Genomic DNA, 14540 nt, shown 5'->3' on the forward strand with positions numbered 1-14540 from the left:
TTTCCTATTTAAGACCTTCAGGACGCTCATGTTCAGTGGCATACCTCACAGACCTGATTTTCTCTTCAGTAAGCCCCTGTTCACACATCTTCTGTTTCTTCTCCAGTTTGGACACACTCGGACGTTGGTGGCCAAGCTCCACAAGAACATCTTCTATTTCTCAAGTTTATCATAAGTGGCTGCCTTTCCTTAATACCGTTGATTTGTAGCTTCTCATTCTCTTCTAATTCTCCCTTCTGCTCTTCAGCATGCATTATTCTTCTCCATTTTCTTTTCCATATATGACACCTGAGCCTGAAGTGTTACAATCTGCTCTGACTGGTTTCTCTTAGTTTCTGCATCTTCCTCTAACTGCTTGAGGAACTCACCTTTCTCAATCTTGCACTGTCTTCAGGTGTGCACTAAGGCCAAGCCTCTGCTGCGTCTCTTCTTGCAGCAGCTTCTGAGCCTCTTCACTCTGAGCTTCCAGCTCTACCTGCAGTCTGCTCACCTTCTCAGACAGCTCTGCCTGGACTCTGTCATCTTCAGTGATTTTTACTTGCAGCTCTTGAAGCTGCTTCTCTATTGCATTTCTCTTACCTTCAGAGTCATGCTTGTCTTCCAGCAGCCCCTTCACCTCCTGGGTCAGCCCAGTACACTCGCTTTCCCATGACTGTTTGTCCTTTTCAAGGTTTCTTCCACCTTTTCAGTTTGCTCTACTGCTCAGTCAGCTTCTGGATCTGGGTTTCCTATACTTCAGCTTCCCCATCCAAGCTCACCTGTAGCGGGTCCCCACTTGCTCACGGAGTGCTTCCTTGAAGTCCAGTATATCTTCCAAGTCCTTTGTGTGCTTTTCTGCCTGGCTGCAAGCAGTTTTCTCCGTTTCCAGGTTTTCTTGGAGTCCACCTAGAGCACAATGGAGCCGTAAACAGCTATTAGGGGGTCACTATTATTAATGGGGTCACTATTACTACTGGGAACACTATTGGGGGTCACTATTACCACTGGGACCACTATTGGGGGTCACTATTACCACTGGGACCACTATTGGGGGTCACTATTACCACTGGGACCACAATTGGGGGTCACTAATACTACTGGGGTCACTATTGGGGGTCACTATTACTACTGGGGTCACTATTACCACTGGGGCCACTATTGGGGTCACTATTACCACTGGGACCACTATTGGGGTCACTATTACTACTGGGGCCACTATTGGGGGTCACTATTACCACTGGGACCACAATTGGGGGTCACTAATACTACTGGGGTCACTATTGGGGGTCACTATTACTACTGGGGTCACTATTACCACTGGGACCACTATTGGGGTCACTATTACTACTGGGGCCACTATTGGGGGTCACTATTACCACTGGGACCACTATTGGGGTCACTATTACTACTGGGGCCACTATTGGGGGTCACTATTACCACTGGGACCACTATTGGGGTCACTATTACTACTGGGACCACAATTGGGGGTCACTATTACTACTGGGGTGACTATTACTACTGGGGTGACTATTACTACTGGGGTCACATTGGGGGTCACTATTACTACTGGGACCACTATTGGGGGTCACTATTACCACTGGGACCACTATTGGGGTCACTATTACTACTGGGGTCACTATTGGGGGTCACTATTACCACTGGGACCACTATTGGGGTCACTATTACTACTGGGGTCACTATTGGGGGTCACTATTACCACTGGGACCACTATTGGGGTCACTATTACTACTGGGGTCACTATTACCACTGGGACCACTATTGGGGGTCACTATTACCACTGGGACCACTATTGGGGGTCACTATTACTACCGAGACCACAATTGGGGGTCACTATTATTAATGGGGTCACTATTGGGGGTCACTATTACCACTGGGACCACTATTGGGGGTCACTATTACCACTGGGACCACTATTGGGGGTCACTATTATTAATGGGGTCACTATTACTACTGGGGCCACTATTATGGGATGCGACGGGCGTGGCCTGTCCTAACACGTTGCCCCTCTATAGGGAGGTCTGCAGATAACGCAGCACATACAGCCTGGGCTGCCCCCATACACGGGGCTCCTGACCCCTCCAGCTCCCGGCCTGCCCCCATACACGGGGCTCCTGACCCCTCCAGCTCCCGGCCTGCCCCCATACACGGGGCTCCTGACCCCTCCAGCTCCCGGCCTGCCCCCATACACGGAGCTCCTGACCCCTCCAGCTCCCGGCCTGCGGTCGCTATTATCCACCTCTCGCTTATAGAAGCCGCTCTTCCGCTCCACATCTGCACCGGAGGGGTTAACGCCATGGTGACCGTCAGTTCCCGCCCGCACGAGCTCAGCCTCAGCCCGCGCTTCACTTTCCACCAATCAGCTGAGCGGACACGCGGCAGGCGGCCAATCAGCGCGCGTCTTGGGAGCAGTGTCTGTCAGAGCGCAGCTGTTCCCCCGTCAGTCAGAGAGCGGCGGCCGTGATGAAGGGACCGGAGTGTGTGGAGCTGAACACCGGGGCCAGGATGCCCGTCCTCGGCCTGGGGACGTGGAAGGTGAGAGGAGCCGCCGTGACTCGGCTCCCCCTGCTTAACCCCTTGTGGTGTGCCCGGCCTCAGTTACTTGTGTGGCACTTCTGTTGGCACTGTGCGCAGTGTTTCGCCTCGTTGTCGCCGCCCTGCTGGTGACTGAATGGGCAGCTGGTCGTTACTTGCCACTTAAAGGGGAACTCCATCTAAATGTCTCCCGTGGCGCCAGTGAAGTGACCGCCGTCTATAATGGTGTTGTGTGGCGCGGCGCCCCCTGTCGCTCCCCCACTTACTAAGGGGCACTCTGATGCCATTGGCCCCATTGATCTCCTGGGGCCCCAGGAAGGGGTTCTGATGTTTTTTCTGGGGTCCGCCAACTTATCTGCACTTTTAAAGGAGACAAATGGTAGGCGACTCCTGGAAAACCCCGCACCCCGGTCAGGATCCTGAGCAGCGCCCCCCGAGGCCATCTAGGGAATGGCACGCCCGTGTGAGACCCCCGCTCACTTCTGTGCCCGGACGGATCTGGACGCGCGCAGCTTTCTCCATGGACGGTGGCTGATGGCGCCGCCGCTTCATCCGTCTCCATCGGGCCCCGGGCGATAGCGGTGTACGGACGTCCGCAGTCTGCTTACATGTGTAGCGCACAGGTGGGGCCCCCACTTCATTCAGGGACCCCCCCCCCTTGTGATCGGGGGGCGCGGCGGTTGGACCCCACTAATCCCGGTTCTGTTTCCGCCCCCTGATGACCCTCTGATTGGGGATGAAATCCTGTTATGACCCCTTTACTTGTAGAAGTGGCGCTGTGCTGAGGACCCCGCTGTTTCCATGGTTACTGGCCGGGATGGGAATACCCTTCTAAGACGTTCACCCCGTAGTTCACTGGTGGTAGACGACTGCTGCAGTGTGCAGCTCTGTGATTGGCCAGTAGTGATTACTGGTCAGCACTGGCCAATCACAGAGCTGTATGTAGTGGAGCTAGAGAATGATGGACGCTGCCTGGAATGGACCTGGTGGGACGGAGGGCAGCCGTGAAGACACTACCAGCCGCTCGCCCCGGACAGTATGATTCTGCGGTATCTGCACCCGCCTCAGATCTCGCCGGTACATCTGGGGGGGGGGACCACAACGTAATAAGGAATCATAGGAGGCAACTAAGATGACCACGAGGGCAAAGTCCACAACGGGCCGCACATCTACGGAGCGCCGCCATTGGCAGAGAGTCCCTTCCAGGGAAACACCCAGCATCTGCACCGCCATCCAAGCCGTCTCTGAGCCCATATGCCCAAAGCGCGGCACTTACTGGCGCCGCCGTGAGACGTGGTCACCGCCCAGACTGCGGCACTTACTGGCGCCGCCGTGAGACGTGGTCACCGCCCAGACTGCGGCACTTACTGGCGCCGCCGTGAGACGTGGTCACCGCCCAGACTGCGGCACTTACTGGCGCCGCCGTGAGACGTGGTCACCGCCCAGACTGCGGCACTTACTGGCGCCGCCGTGAGACGTGGTCACCGCCCAGACTGCGGCACTTACTGGCGCCGCCGTGAGACGTGGTCACCGCCCAGACTGCGGCACTTACTGGCGCCGCCGTGAGACGTGGTCACCGCCCAGACTGCGGCACTTACTGGCGCCGCCGTGAGACGTGGTCGCTGCCCGGAGCGCCCAGGACTCTGCGTTTAAATCATCTATTCTGTATTTACGTATGATGGAATGAACGGAGTAGAGTAGCTCCGCTGATGTAATCCCCTCCAACACGGGGCAGAACTGATCATAAAACCCAAGGGGAGCTTTAATTTGGGGAGAAACCATTTAGAGGGATCAGATTAGGGCTCGCTGACACACGTGTTGGGGGCCGGTATAATGTCGGACACAAAGGTAATCTGCCCGATCCAGCGCCTATAAAGCAGCAGTACGGAAAGAACGCCGCTGGGGGGAACCTCAGAAATGGCGCTATCCCTATTCGTGGGCAACTGGTGCTACAGCTCAGCCCATTCAGGTACAATGTTATGGTCCATTTAAGGTGACCACCAATCAGCTGGCGGTTGGCTACACGTCTCGGATGCAGCCAATCACTGGCAGCCGTACAGGGGGGGGGGGGGGGGGCGGCGTCACTTGCCTGCATGGAGGGGACTGAGCGCTGGTGGACAGTGCTGGTCAGTGGTCATTGGCATGGGTAGTATATCATCTGTCTACATACGACCATTAGATGGGGAGCTTCACAGCTGAAGAGTAGGCCCAGCCAGAACTGCCCGGCCATTATACTAGTATCTCCCATATAACGGAGCTCCAGCCACTGCAAAACTACAACTCCCAGCATGTCCTGACAGTCTAATATATAGACTCCGGGGCTGCTGACACCAATAAGGGGGTCCTGCTGATTATACACCCCCAACATATTGCTCTTTGAATACCCATCAGTCCCTAACCCCAAGAGCTGGCAATCTAATCCCTCACTGGGGCAATTGACTCGTCAGTACAACTTTTGGAAAGAAGGAAATCAGTGGTGAGAACATTCAGACCCATTATAATAAGATTAACATTCAGACTCCGAGATAATAAGGGGATTGTGCAGAAACCGCTATACAAATCCATCGCCGGCTGCGGTGACTGAAGCTGGCAGGTGTACAGCCACTATTAATGGGGCAGAGACGGCGCATAAATGATCTGCGGGCGCGCGGATAACATCGGGTGGAGGCGGCACCGGGAGGAATACACCATACAGTGCCATTGTGGTGAATGGGGTATCTCGGGGCAGTAATGTGGGGGGGGGGGATTGCCTGACACTTAAAGGGGTTGTCCAAAGAGTTAGCATCCTTACATGGACCTGCAGTATCTGAACCTCCACCTTCAGCCCAGGTCCAACACTAAGTCACGTGGTGTGAGTTCTGTCTCATCGTCGATGGCCCCCCGAGTGTATGATCAGTGGGCGTCCGACCTCTTCATTTCTCCCTCTGACCAGAACAAAGAGGGTCGTTGTATTTCTTGGCACTGTCCATAAAGGACCACAATTAGTAATGGTCAACAAGAGTCAGGACATTTTTTTTTTTTTTTTTATAACGCTTGTATACTTTGACGACTTTGGGGACCTCCGTCCTTGTGGGAGTCTCCCCTATAACCAGTTGTGCCAAAGCTCTTAAAATTGCACCGAGTGATTTGTGACCTTAACCCGCAGGTCATGGCTAAACTACTCATGAAGCTTCATACAGGAGTGGGAAGTATGAGAAACCTACAGCACAGATAACACTGCTCCCCTGGTCTCCATAGAGGCCCCGCGGTGCGTGCGCATAGATGGGGAGGCCCCCGCGGCGCGTGCGCATAGATGGGGAGGCCCCCGCGGCGCGTGCGCATAGATGGGGAGGCCCCCGCGGCGCGTGCGCATAGATGGGGAGGCCCCCGCGGCGCGTGCGCATAGATGGGGAGGCCCCCGCGGCGCGTGCGCATAGATGGGGAGGCCCCCGCGGCGCGTGCGCATAGATGGGGAGGCCCCCGCGGCGCGTGCGCATAGATGGGGAGGCCCCCGCGGCGCGTGCGCATAGATGGGGAGGCCCCCGCGGCGCGTGCGCATAGATGGGGAGGCCCCCGCGGCGCGTGCGCATAGATGGGGAGGCCCCCGCGGCGCGTGCGCATAGATGGGGAGGCCCCCGCGGCGCGTGCGCATAGATGGGGAGGCCCCCGCGGCGCGTGCGCATAGATGGGGAGGCCCCCGCGGCGCGTGCGCATAGATGGGGAGGCGGAGGGCCCCGCGGCGCGTGCGCATAGATGGGGAGGCGGAGGGCCCCGCCCCCCTCCCCCCTTTACTATTTAGGACATAAAGAATGTTCATAGCAAATTTCATGTTTGTGCAGTACAGATGTGTGTTATTACTTACAATACATCGGGGGTCACTTACTTTTACACTTGGCATTCAATGATCAAGTTGTGACACCTTAACTTTTTTCTATTTATGACTTAAAGAATGGTCCTGCCAAATTTCACGTTTGCACGACATCGGGAAGCTAGAGAATTAGACTAGGTACATTACATAGGGGGGGTCACTTAATTCGCACTTAGAATATATTGCGTTGAAAACAAATCCTGGCATGCTCGATATTGTATATTATATATATTTTTGCATCCCATGTTTCGTTATGCAGCCTTCGTCTTTGTCGCAGCGCACAAAATCACGGTTTTCATGCAATACGACTTTATCATTAGAAAATAAGCCCAACCCCAAAACTAAGCCAAAGCTGCAATAAAAAAAAAAACGCAAAAAGGAGTACTTGCCTAAAATTCTTGGTCCGGATCTTCCTGCTGCACAGGTGATCACTTCCTGGTTACGGGATTCATAAGTCCTGCCTTCAGTAAGTGGTGGCTCCGATTGGTTCATCCAGCGCTGCTTAGCCAATCAATGCAGTGCTGGGTGAACCGATCAACAGCCAGCATGTTGTGAAGGCGGGATTTAGGAATTGGCCAATCAATGCAACGGTTTAGCGCTGTTTTGTATATGAGAAGCAGGTTCCTGGTGTTCACCGCACTCTGCTGCAGTTACTGGTCGTGTACAAGCCCCTTTACACGGGGTGATTATCGCCTGACTTGTTGCAGGAAGCCCCGGATTTAGGCATTGGCCTCACATACGCCGAGAGGCCACCGAAGGACCGATCGCTCACTTGCAGCGGAACTAAAAACCAAGCGACTGTCACTCTATTAACAACTCCTGTTTACTGTGGATGGAGGTGGGCGGGAACTATCCTCAGTCTGCTCCGCCTCCATTCACTTGGGCAAAAATGTCAACTTTATTCAGTGGGTCAGTACGATTACGACAATACCACATTTATATAGTTATATTTTTTCCGTACTACTTTAAAGTATTACAATACTTTGAGGGGAAAAAAACGTAAGTTTTCTGCCACCTTAACTTTTTTAAACTTTTCTGTCCGTATAGTTGTGTGAGGCTCGTTATTGTAGTTTCTAGCATAGATGGACGACGGCCGGTTTAAGCTGAACGATGCAGCGGCAGACCAGCCATCATTAATGATCACACCACACAATTATTGTGCAAACCACTTGATCTAATGAGCAATTTACATGATGATCGTGCCATGTAAAAAGGGCTTTATGCTAACAGGCACGCCTTCATGGTGGTCCTGGAGGTCTTCAGAAGATGGTGCTGTTGTATCTTGTCTCCACCGGAAGCGAGGGGTTTGGCTGCAGGTAATGCCCCTGGCAGGCCCCTCGTTGGCGATTGGGTGGACTGTTAAGTCAGTGAGAGCGTAGACCACATAGCTGACCGCCAGAAACAGGCATGGAAGTCCTCTGGGGACTGTAATACTGAGGGCGACATTGATACATGCCTGTTTTTTACATTATGAAGCAATAAAGGTTGATCTGTTTTAATTTCACCAATTGATGCTGCTACTACTTTTGCTGTTCTGGATACGACACGGGGGCTGGAGGTCCATGGTCCCCTTGGTAGCTCTGCATTAAAAGAAATACCTCTGCACTAAAGTGCATATTCTGGAGTGCTGCGAGCTTTCTTTCTTTGTAATTAAGGGAGATGGAATAAATCCTCCACAGCGCCACCTATTGAAAGGCAACATTCCTTCAAGCCAAAGTCAGACTTTGTATACAAGCCTTGTTACAATGTTGCATATTACCCAGAGGAGCGTGCATGGCCATCTGAGTCTCCTCACTTAGTTTATAGTATAGTTGCTCTCCCTAAGGAGGGAAGATAGCGTTTCTGACCCCTTTCTTTCTTTGAAATACATTGATACATGCTCACCACGTTAGTGAATACCGGCAGAGGCCGCAGCTTCCCTGCCGGCATTCACTCAGCAGTGCTGCTAGCGGCACTGATTCTGGCCACACTGTGATGTCAGTGTGCAGCTGGGATCCTCCTCCCCCGACGTCTCCTCCATGGTTCCATGCGAGCAGGGAAGAAGGCTTCCGGCAGCACACTAGCGTCAGTGTGCACCCGGGAGCAACGAGGAGGAGGAGGTGGTAAGTATGTGGGCCTGGGGGGAATGGTGGCCCACTGTGGGATATCACTATGATACTACGGGGCTGCTGTGGGGTGTGACTGTGCTCCTGGGGCGCCGCTGTGGGGTGTCACTATGATACTGGTGGGCCGCTGTGGGGTGTGACTATGATACTGGTGGGCCGCTGTGGGGTGTGACTATGATACTGGTGGGCCGCTGTGGGGTGTCACTGTGCTCCTGGGGCGCCGCTGTGGGGTGTCACTATGATACTGGTGGGCCGCTGTGGGGTGTGACTGTGCTCCTGGGGCGCCGCTGTGGGGTGTCACTATGATACTGGTGGGCCGCTGTGGGGTGTGACTGTGCTCCTGGGGCGCCGCTGTGGGGTGGCACTGTGCTACTGGGGTGCCGCTGTGGGGTGGCACTATTACAGCCGCCTACACTGATCGCAGGTGTCAGCTGTCAAGTCTACAATCTTATTCAATGTGTAGGGAGCGGAGCGGTTGGGTTGGGTGCCCGTGTGTGCTTCAGATCTTCCGGGCAGCATCGGGATTTGGCCTTGTTTCCAGCTACCCCCTAGCGCAACCCATGGAGGTCTTGCAGGGTTTATGGACATCCTAAAGGAAGTTGGAGCGAATGACTGCTTGCAGTTCGCTCAGTTAGCAGGCCGGCCCTGCCCCAGATAGTTGGCGGGGCGGCAGCAGAAGTGTCTGTAAAGCATTGGTAAATGCCTGACACTAATGGCTGATTCGTTATGGAACATTTTATCTTCATTTTATGGCAAATCAGTCCTTGTCCGATGTGAGATTTATTAGTCTTCAAAGTACAGGAGATCACATGATCTTAACCCTTCGCAATCCAATTTTTCTGCCACCCACATACCCGCCAGCTCATAAGACGTTGGATCGAAAAGGGTTGATTATTCTGGTATTAGGTCATGGAGATGTTATCCCACCAGACGAGGGGAAAGAATTGCCTTAATTTGCTGTAGGCAGTGTTTTGTTGCCCCTAGGTCAGGCGTTCTTTGATGTAGTGAAGGAGATGCCAAGCAGTAAGCATCACCTGCTCAGACGTGCCGTGGTCCAGATGAAGGATATCTCGGCTCTTGATGGCGTCACGGCCTTTGATGTCTGGTGCTTAATATCCTCCAGATTACACAATGACGGGGATGTTGTGTAAAGGTCTGCCTGGTGCTGAAGAAAAGTCATTCAAGGAGCTCCCCGCAGATCCAGCTCTGGGACCCATCCCGTAGGAACCTATTTCCCTAATTTCCCAGTCATTAGACCAGCAAACCCCCCCACTAGTCACAGCCAGCCAGCCCCCCCCCCCCCCCCCCCTTCTGCTGCGTACTTTAAAATCATCCTATTAGGAATTAAGCCTGTGAGCCCCATGGGGACGCCGTGATGTACAGCGCTGCAGGATAATGTGTAAAAGTCATTTTTCTTCTATCCACAGGATCTGAGGTAAACATCCGACTAGTGGGACCCGCTGTGATGTGACGTCTTCATGCCCTGAATGCCCCATCTGTATGGAGTGGCAGTGCTCATGTCTGACTACTGCTCCATTCACTTCTATGAGATTGCCAAGCACGTCGATCCCTCTCTGTCCCATAGAAATGAATGGCGTGCTGGTCACGCGTGCGACTGCTGCCCCATTCATACGAACGGATATTAGGATCGCCAGGGGCCCCAGCGGTCAGACCTCAGTGATCAGACTTTGGGAATAAATCTCTCTAATGGGGAAAGTCTTTTTAAATGGGTTTTCCCACTCTTAGTGGGTTTTTTTGCTGCAGAAAGCAGATGGCTCCATACGTTTTGTAGTGGCCAGGGTTTGTAATGCAGGCTAGGTGCAATTTGAAGTGCGTGGGACTCAGTCTGCTTTACCAAACGGGGCCACTGGACAACGTATGGAGCTGTCTTTTTCCTGCAGCAAGACAGCTAGAAGTAGAACAACCCCTTTAAGCACTGGTGAAAGTATCAAGCTACATGACAGACAACGCTGCTAGAAGTCCCAGTATAGCCCTGTGGCATGGCAAACTAATGGAAGTGAATGCGGCTACGTTGCAAGTTACCGGAATCCGGTGATTGCGAGGCATCCAGCAAGTTTGAATTTCTTGAGCCTGTGGGTGGCAAGGAGTGCCGCTGTGCAGGGGCCGTGGCACTGCATCCCCTTCGTTCTCAGGATTGGTGGAAGTTCCAGAGATCCGCTCCGCACGGATGGAGATCGCTGGGATATGCAGGCTTCATGCGCAAAAACCTGGAATCTTCAGATTTTTTTTCTGAGATTCTTGTGTTTTAGTTTTGTCCAAAACCATTGACTCCATTCGGATCCCGATTTGTGTTTTGGCACTCGAGGCCAACGGAATAAAGAGATGGTTTGGGATAAACAGAACTAAAAACGCACAAGAATCTCAGTACTCTTAAATACACACAATATTTCAGCTTTTGAAGTGCATTGAAGCTTTTGTTCTCAGCCGCCCCTCGTGGGTGGGGGTTTATTATTTATAAATATATGTAACTGGAGATGGCGCCACTGAGACGGCGCGTCTCATTATTACTGTATATAAGAAACAATAAGGGCGCCTTCACGCTTGCGAGAAAAACGCACATTTTTTGAGCGATGCAAGAGCGAGTGAAGGCGCAGAATTATGAAACCAATGATTTTTAATGGTTTCCGTCACATTTGCAATGTTGCAAGAGAAAAAATTGTTTTTTTGTTTTTTTTTCTCCTATGTTTCCCTATGGAGCCTCCTTTTTATCGTATCGGAAAGCAGGAACCTGCAGTTTTCGTGCGATGCGTTTTTATCATTTGTAAGTCCTTTTGACTTTTGTGCTAAAAAATTGCGGCAAAATCGCATGTGGTAGCCATGTTTTTCCGAAAAAAAAGCAGCTCTAAAATCACGGGAAAATCCTTGTTTTTGCCGCTATTGTCACGCAGCGATATCCCGATCGCCAGTGTGAAGGAGCCCCACACCTTTGATTGCGTGTATTTCGAGTTCCGCGACCGTCATTGAAAATCAAGATTTTGTCGTAGAAATGTCATGGAAATTTCTTTGAAAACCTGTATGAGCCCCAATAGGCCATCACTGCCATCACTGTAAAGGATTCCCACCTTCACAAATGCCAGCCTAGACCGTTCACTGCTTGGATGTGGCGTCCAGCACGATGCATCGTGGGTAATGGACAATCTCCTTGTTTTATCCTCCTGCAGTCCGAGCCTGGAAAAGTGGCAGCAGCTGTGAGCAAAGCCTTGGATGTCGGGTACAGGCACCTGGACTGCGCCTGGGTCTACCAGAACGAGAATGAGGTCGGGGAAGGCATTCAGCAGAAGATCCAGGAAGGCGTGCTGAAGAGGGAGGAGCTGTTCGTCACCAGCAAGGTAAGACAGGCCGGATTCTCGTATGTTCGGCTCTTTGTCTTTTCTCCCTGCGGCGTTGTAGTGAATCGCTTCAGGCAGAACTGATCCTATAGTATTCTGTGGGACAATTCGTGGTATCGGGCGCAGCCGTATTGATGCCTAACTGATATGGATGGAACAAAAGTTCCCTGCTGCGTTTTCCTGTCCGGGCTATGGATGCCGCACCAGTGCAAAAGGTGTACCACAATGGTATGAAGACACTGGCCAGACACGACAGATTGAAGCCCAATGTATGGATCCAACGACTGTCTCATGATCGAGTCATGGCTGCTCGGCACCATTTAGTTGAAAACTTGTAGTCTAGAGAAATGCTGTCCCTCTTGTCCCCAAGGCTGTATCTGACGGTTCTTGTGTTGTTTTTTCATTTGTGATCTTCATTTAGCTTTGGTCAACTTTCCATGAAAAATCTATGGTGAGAGGAGCCTGCGAGAAAACCCTTGCCTCCCTGAAGCTCGATTACTTGGACCTCTACTTAATTCACTGGCCTGCGGGATTTCAGGTACGATTGTGAGGGCGACTGTTGTCTGTTAAGGAGTAGAAGTTGTTATACGGCTCCAATAGGAGGTGAAGAGCCGTGAAGTATCCAGAATTATTGTCCAATGAGAGGGGAGGAGTTTGGTATACTTAAACCCTGACAAACCAGAGGATAGCAGGTCTGTCAGTTTATTGTGGGACATTGATCCCAGCGGTTGCACATGCTGTGGTGTGGGGGAATGGTTGGAGGGTGCTATAAGATATCACATCCGATTCCAGTACTATGTTACAGCTCCCTTTAGTGATCCGGGCAGCAAACTAAGTCAGCTTTAGTGTTCAGTCACTGCAATTGAGCCAAAGTATCTAGCTCTTTTGACTTAGACTAACCTAAAGCTGCACTAAGGACACTATTGATAACGGTCTATCAATGGGCTCATAATGTTGAGCCCAACTGTGTTTATGACCGCCTATATAAAAACATTTTAAGTAGCTGTGTAACATCTGTTAGCTACTGATGGTTTATGAACAAACCTCAGGGACAGCTCCACAGACGTACCCCAGCAAGTTATCACACTGATGACCATTAGTCTAACAGAGTCACAGTGAAGATACATATATCAGTTGGATACCAGTCCGCGTATCATCGTAACCACATGATTCCTGAGTGATATCATTAATGTGGTTAGAGATTTAGCTCAGATGGCATCCGTTAACCACAACTAAAACTTAAATTAATCTGGGCTGGATACTGCAAGTACTGAGCTGAAACCAATTAATATCATAATTCGGACCATTTGCAACACAAGTATCATCAAATTTTGGGGAAAACTCCCATATTGTATATAAAAATCCCCAAGAATGATAAGTGATTAATACATCCTCACTATCCATCATCAGAGTGGACCTATCGCTGTAATATACTGTCTCCCCATCCTGATGAATCAGTCACAGGTTGGAGGTGACTGAAGAAACGCGTCGACTGGGAGAATAAATCAATTTCTGCACGATACACAAAACAAGTTGGTCGTGCATAATCTATATACCACTAAGAGAATCCATTGATATTGGAACTACAGTGTGATACTTTACTGATCGTAAATTGATCGTTTAGATTGATATATATCTGTGTATGTTTGTCAGGGAGCTCAATTTTTAACAGAGTGAATAAGTTATATTTTATGTTTAAAATTAGTTAGTGGGCTCTTCCCAGTGTAAGTAATTAAGTTCAAAAAGAACCCTACTGTCAGTGATTATTGTCCTGAAAGGGATCTAAAGCTCAAGTGGCCCCAGATTCTGTGCAGAGTATACCTTTCTAGGGGGACACAGCTCTGTTATTCTGATACAGAACTCCTTATCCTCTGCATGGAGTGAAATGAGAAAACTCTAGCTGCCTGTAGCCACCACTAGGGGGTGCTCACTGCATACTGTTCTTAAAGGGGTTGTCTGGCCACGCAGGGTGACATATTTTTCTTATAATGATGCTGCTTTCCTTTTAACAACCATCCTAAAATACAGAATACATGGGCTCAAAACACCAGGCATATTAGCTGTAATGTCAGCTTCTTACTTTGTAAACTGATGTTGGAAGCAGAATTTATCTTTGAATGGTGGTGTTCTGGAATCCCACAATGCCCTGCGCCTCCCCCCTCTGTGTGCGCGCTCCTAAGGACAGCAGGACTCATTGACATGAAAAGTGTATCCTGGCCCCGCCCACCTACATTGAACAACTGAGTCTCTCCTGGCCGCGCTATGAATGGACAGCGTTGGGAGCGTTGCCGAAAACAACTTTAGTTCCACGTTTCTGACAGCGCTAAAATGCAGCGTTGGCAGCAGTAGAAAAAAAAGGTAATACTATTAACATCCATCCATCATTTTCAGCCAAGGAAGCCTATAATGCAGACAACTGAAAATGCACCCAAAACCGTGCCCAAACCGCACCAAAATGCAGCGTTTTTGCAAACGCCTGTGTGAGGGAGGCCTAAACCGCTCAGGTGGGATACATCTGCTGAGACACTGTATCTAAGCAGACCCTGTGTGATACTGCTGAGCAGATGTATCACATATGATCGGATTACATACATCTACTCAGCAGACAAATCGCACATGATCGGCTTAGATACAGCAGCTCAACAGACAGTATCACACATGATGGTTGCCCCAGTAGTAACACAGGCCCCCCCTCCCCCAATATTT

At 51.0% G+C, this 14540-nt stretch overlaps 2 protein-coding genes across 2 annotated transcripts in view; one reads left to right on the plus strand and one right to left on the minus strand.

Annotated features, from left to right (window-relative positions):
• Window positions 1-885, minus strand: part of LOC136610951 (aldo-keto reductase family 1 member C1-like) — a 38900-nt gene extending 38015 nt beyond the window's left edge. Inside the window, exon 1 of the mRNA XM_066590161.1 lies at window positions 759-885. The gene's annotated coding sequence lies outside the window, so the exon portion shown is untranslated. The remainder of the gene's footprint in view (window positions 1-758) is intronic.
• Window positions 886-2397: 1512 nt separating this feature from the next.
• The window catches only part of AKR1B1 (aldo-keto reductase family 1 member B), a 28682-nt gene continuing 16539 nt past the window's right edge, over window positions 2398-14540 (plus strand). The window contains exons 1-3 of the mRNA XM_066590162.1: window positions 2398-2532; window positions 11667-11834; window positions 12256-12372. Coding sequence (XP_066446259.1) covers window positions 2461-2532; window positions 11667-11834; window positions 12256-12372 — 357 coding nt within the window. The 5' untranslated portion in view covers window positions 2398-2460. The remainder of the gene's footprint in view (window positions 2533-11666; window positions 11835-12255; window positions 12373-14540) is intronic.

This window comes from Eleutherodactylus coqui, chromosome 2, assembly GCF_035609145.1.
Source record: "Eleutherodactylus coqui strain aEleCoq1 chromosome 2, aEleCoq1.hap1, whole genome shotgun sequence".
Lineage (NCBI taxonomy): Eukaryota > Metazoa > Chordata > Amphibia > Anura > Eleutherodactylidae > Eleutherodactylus > Eleutherodactylus coqui.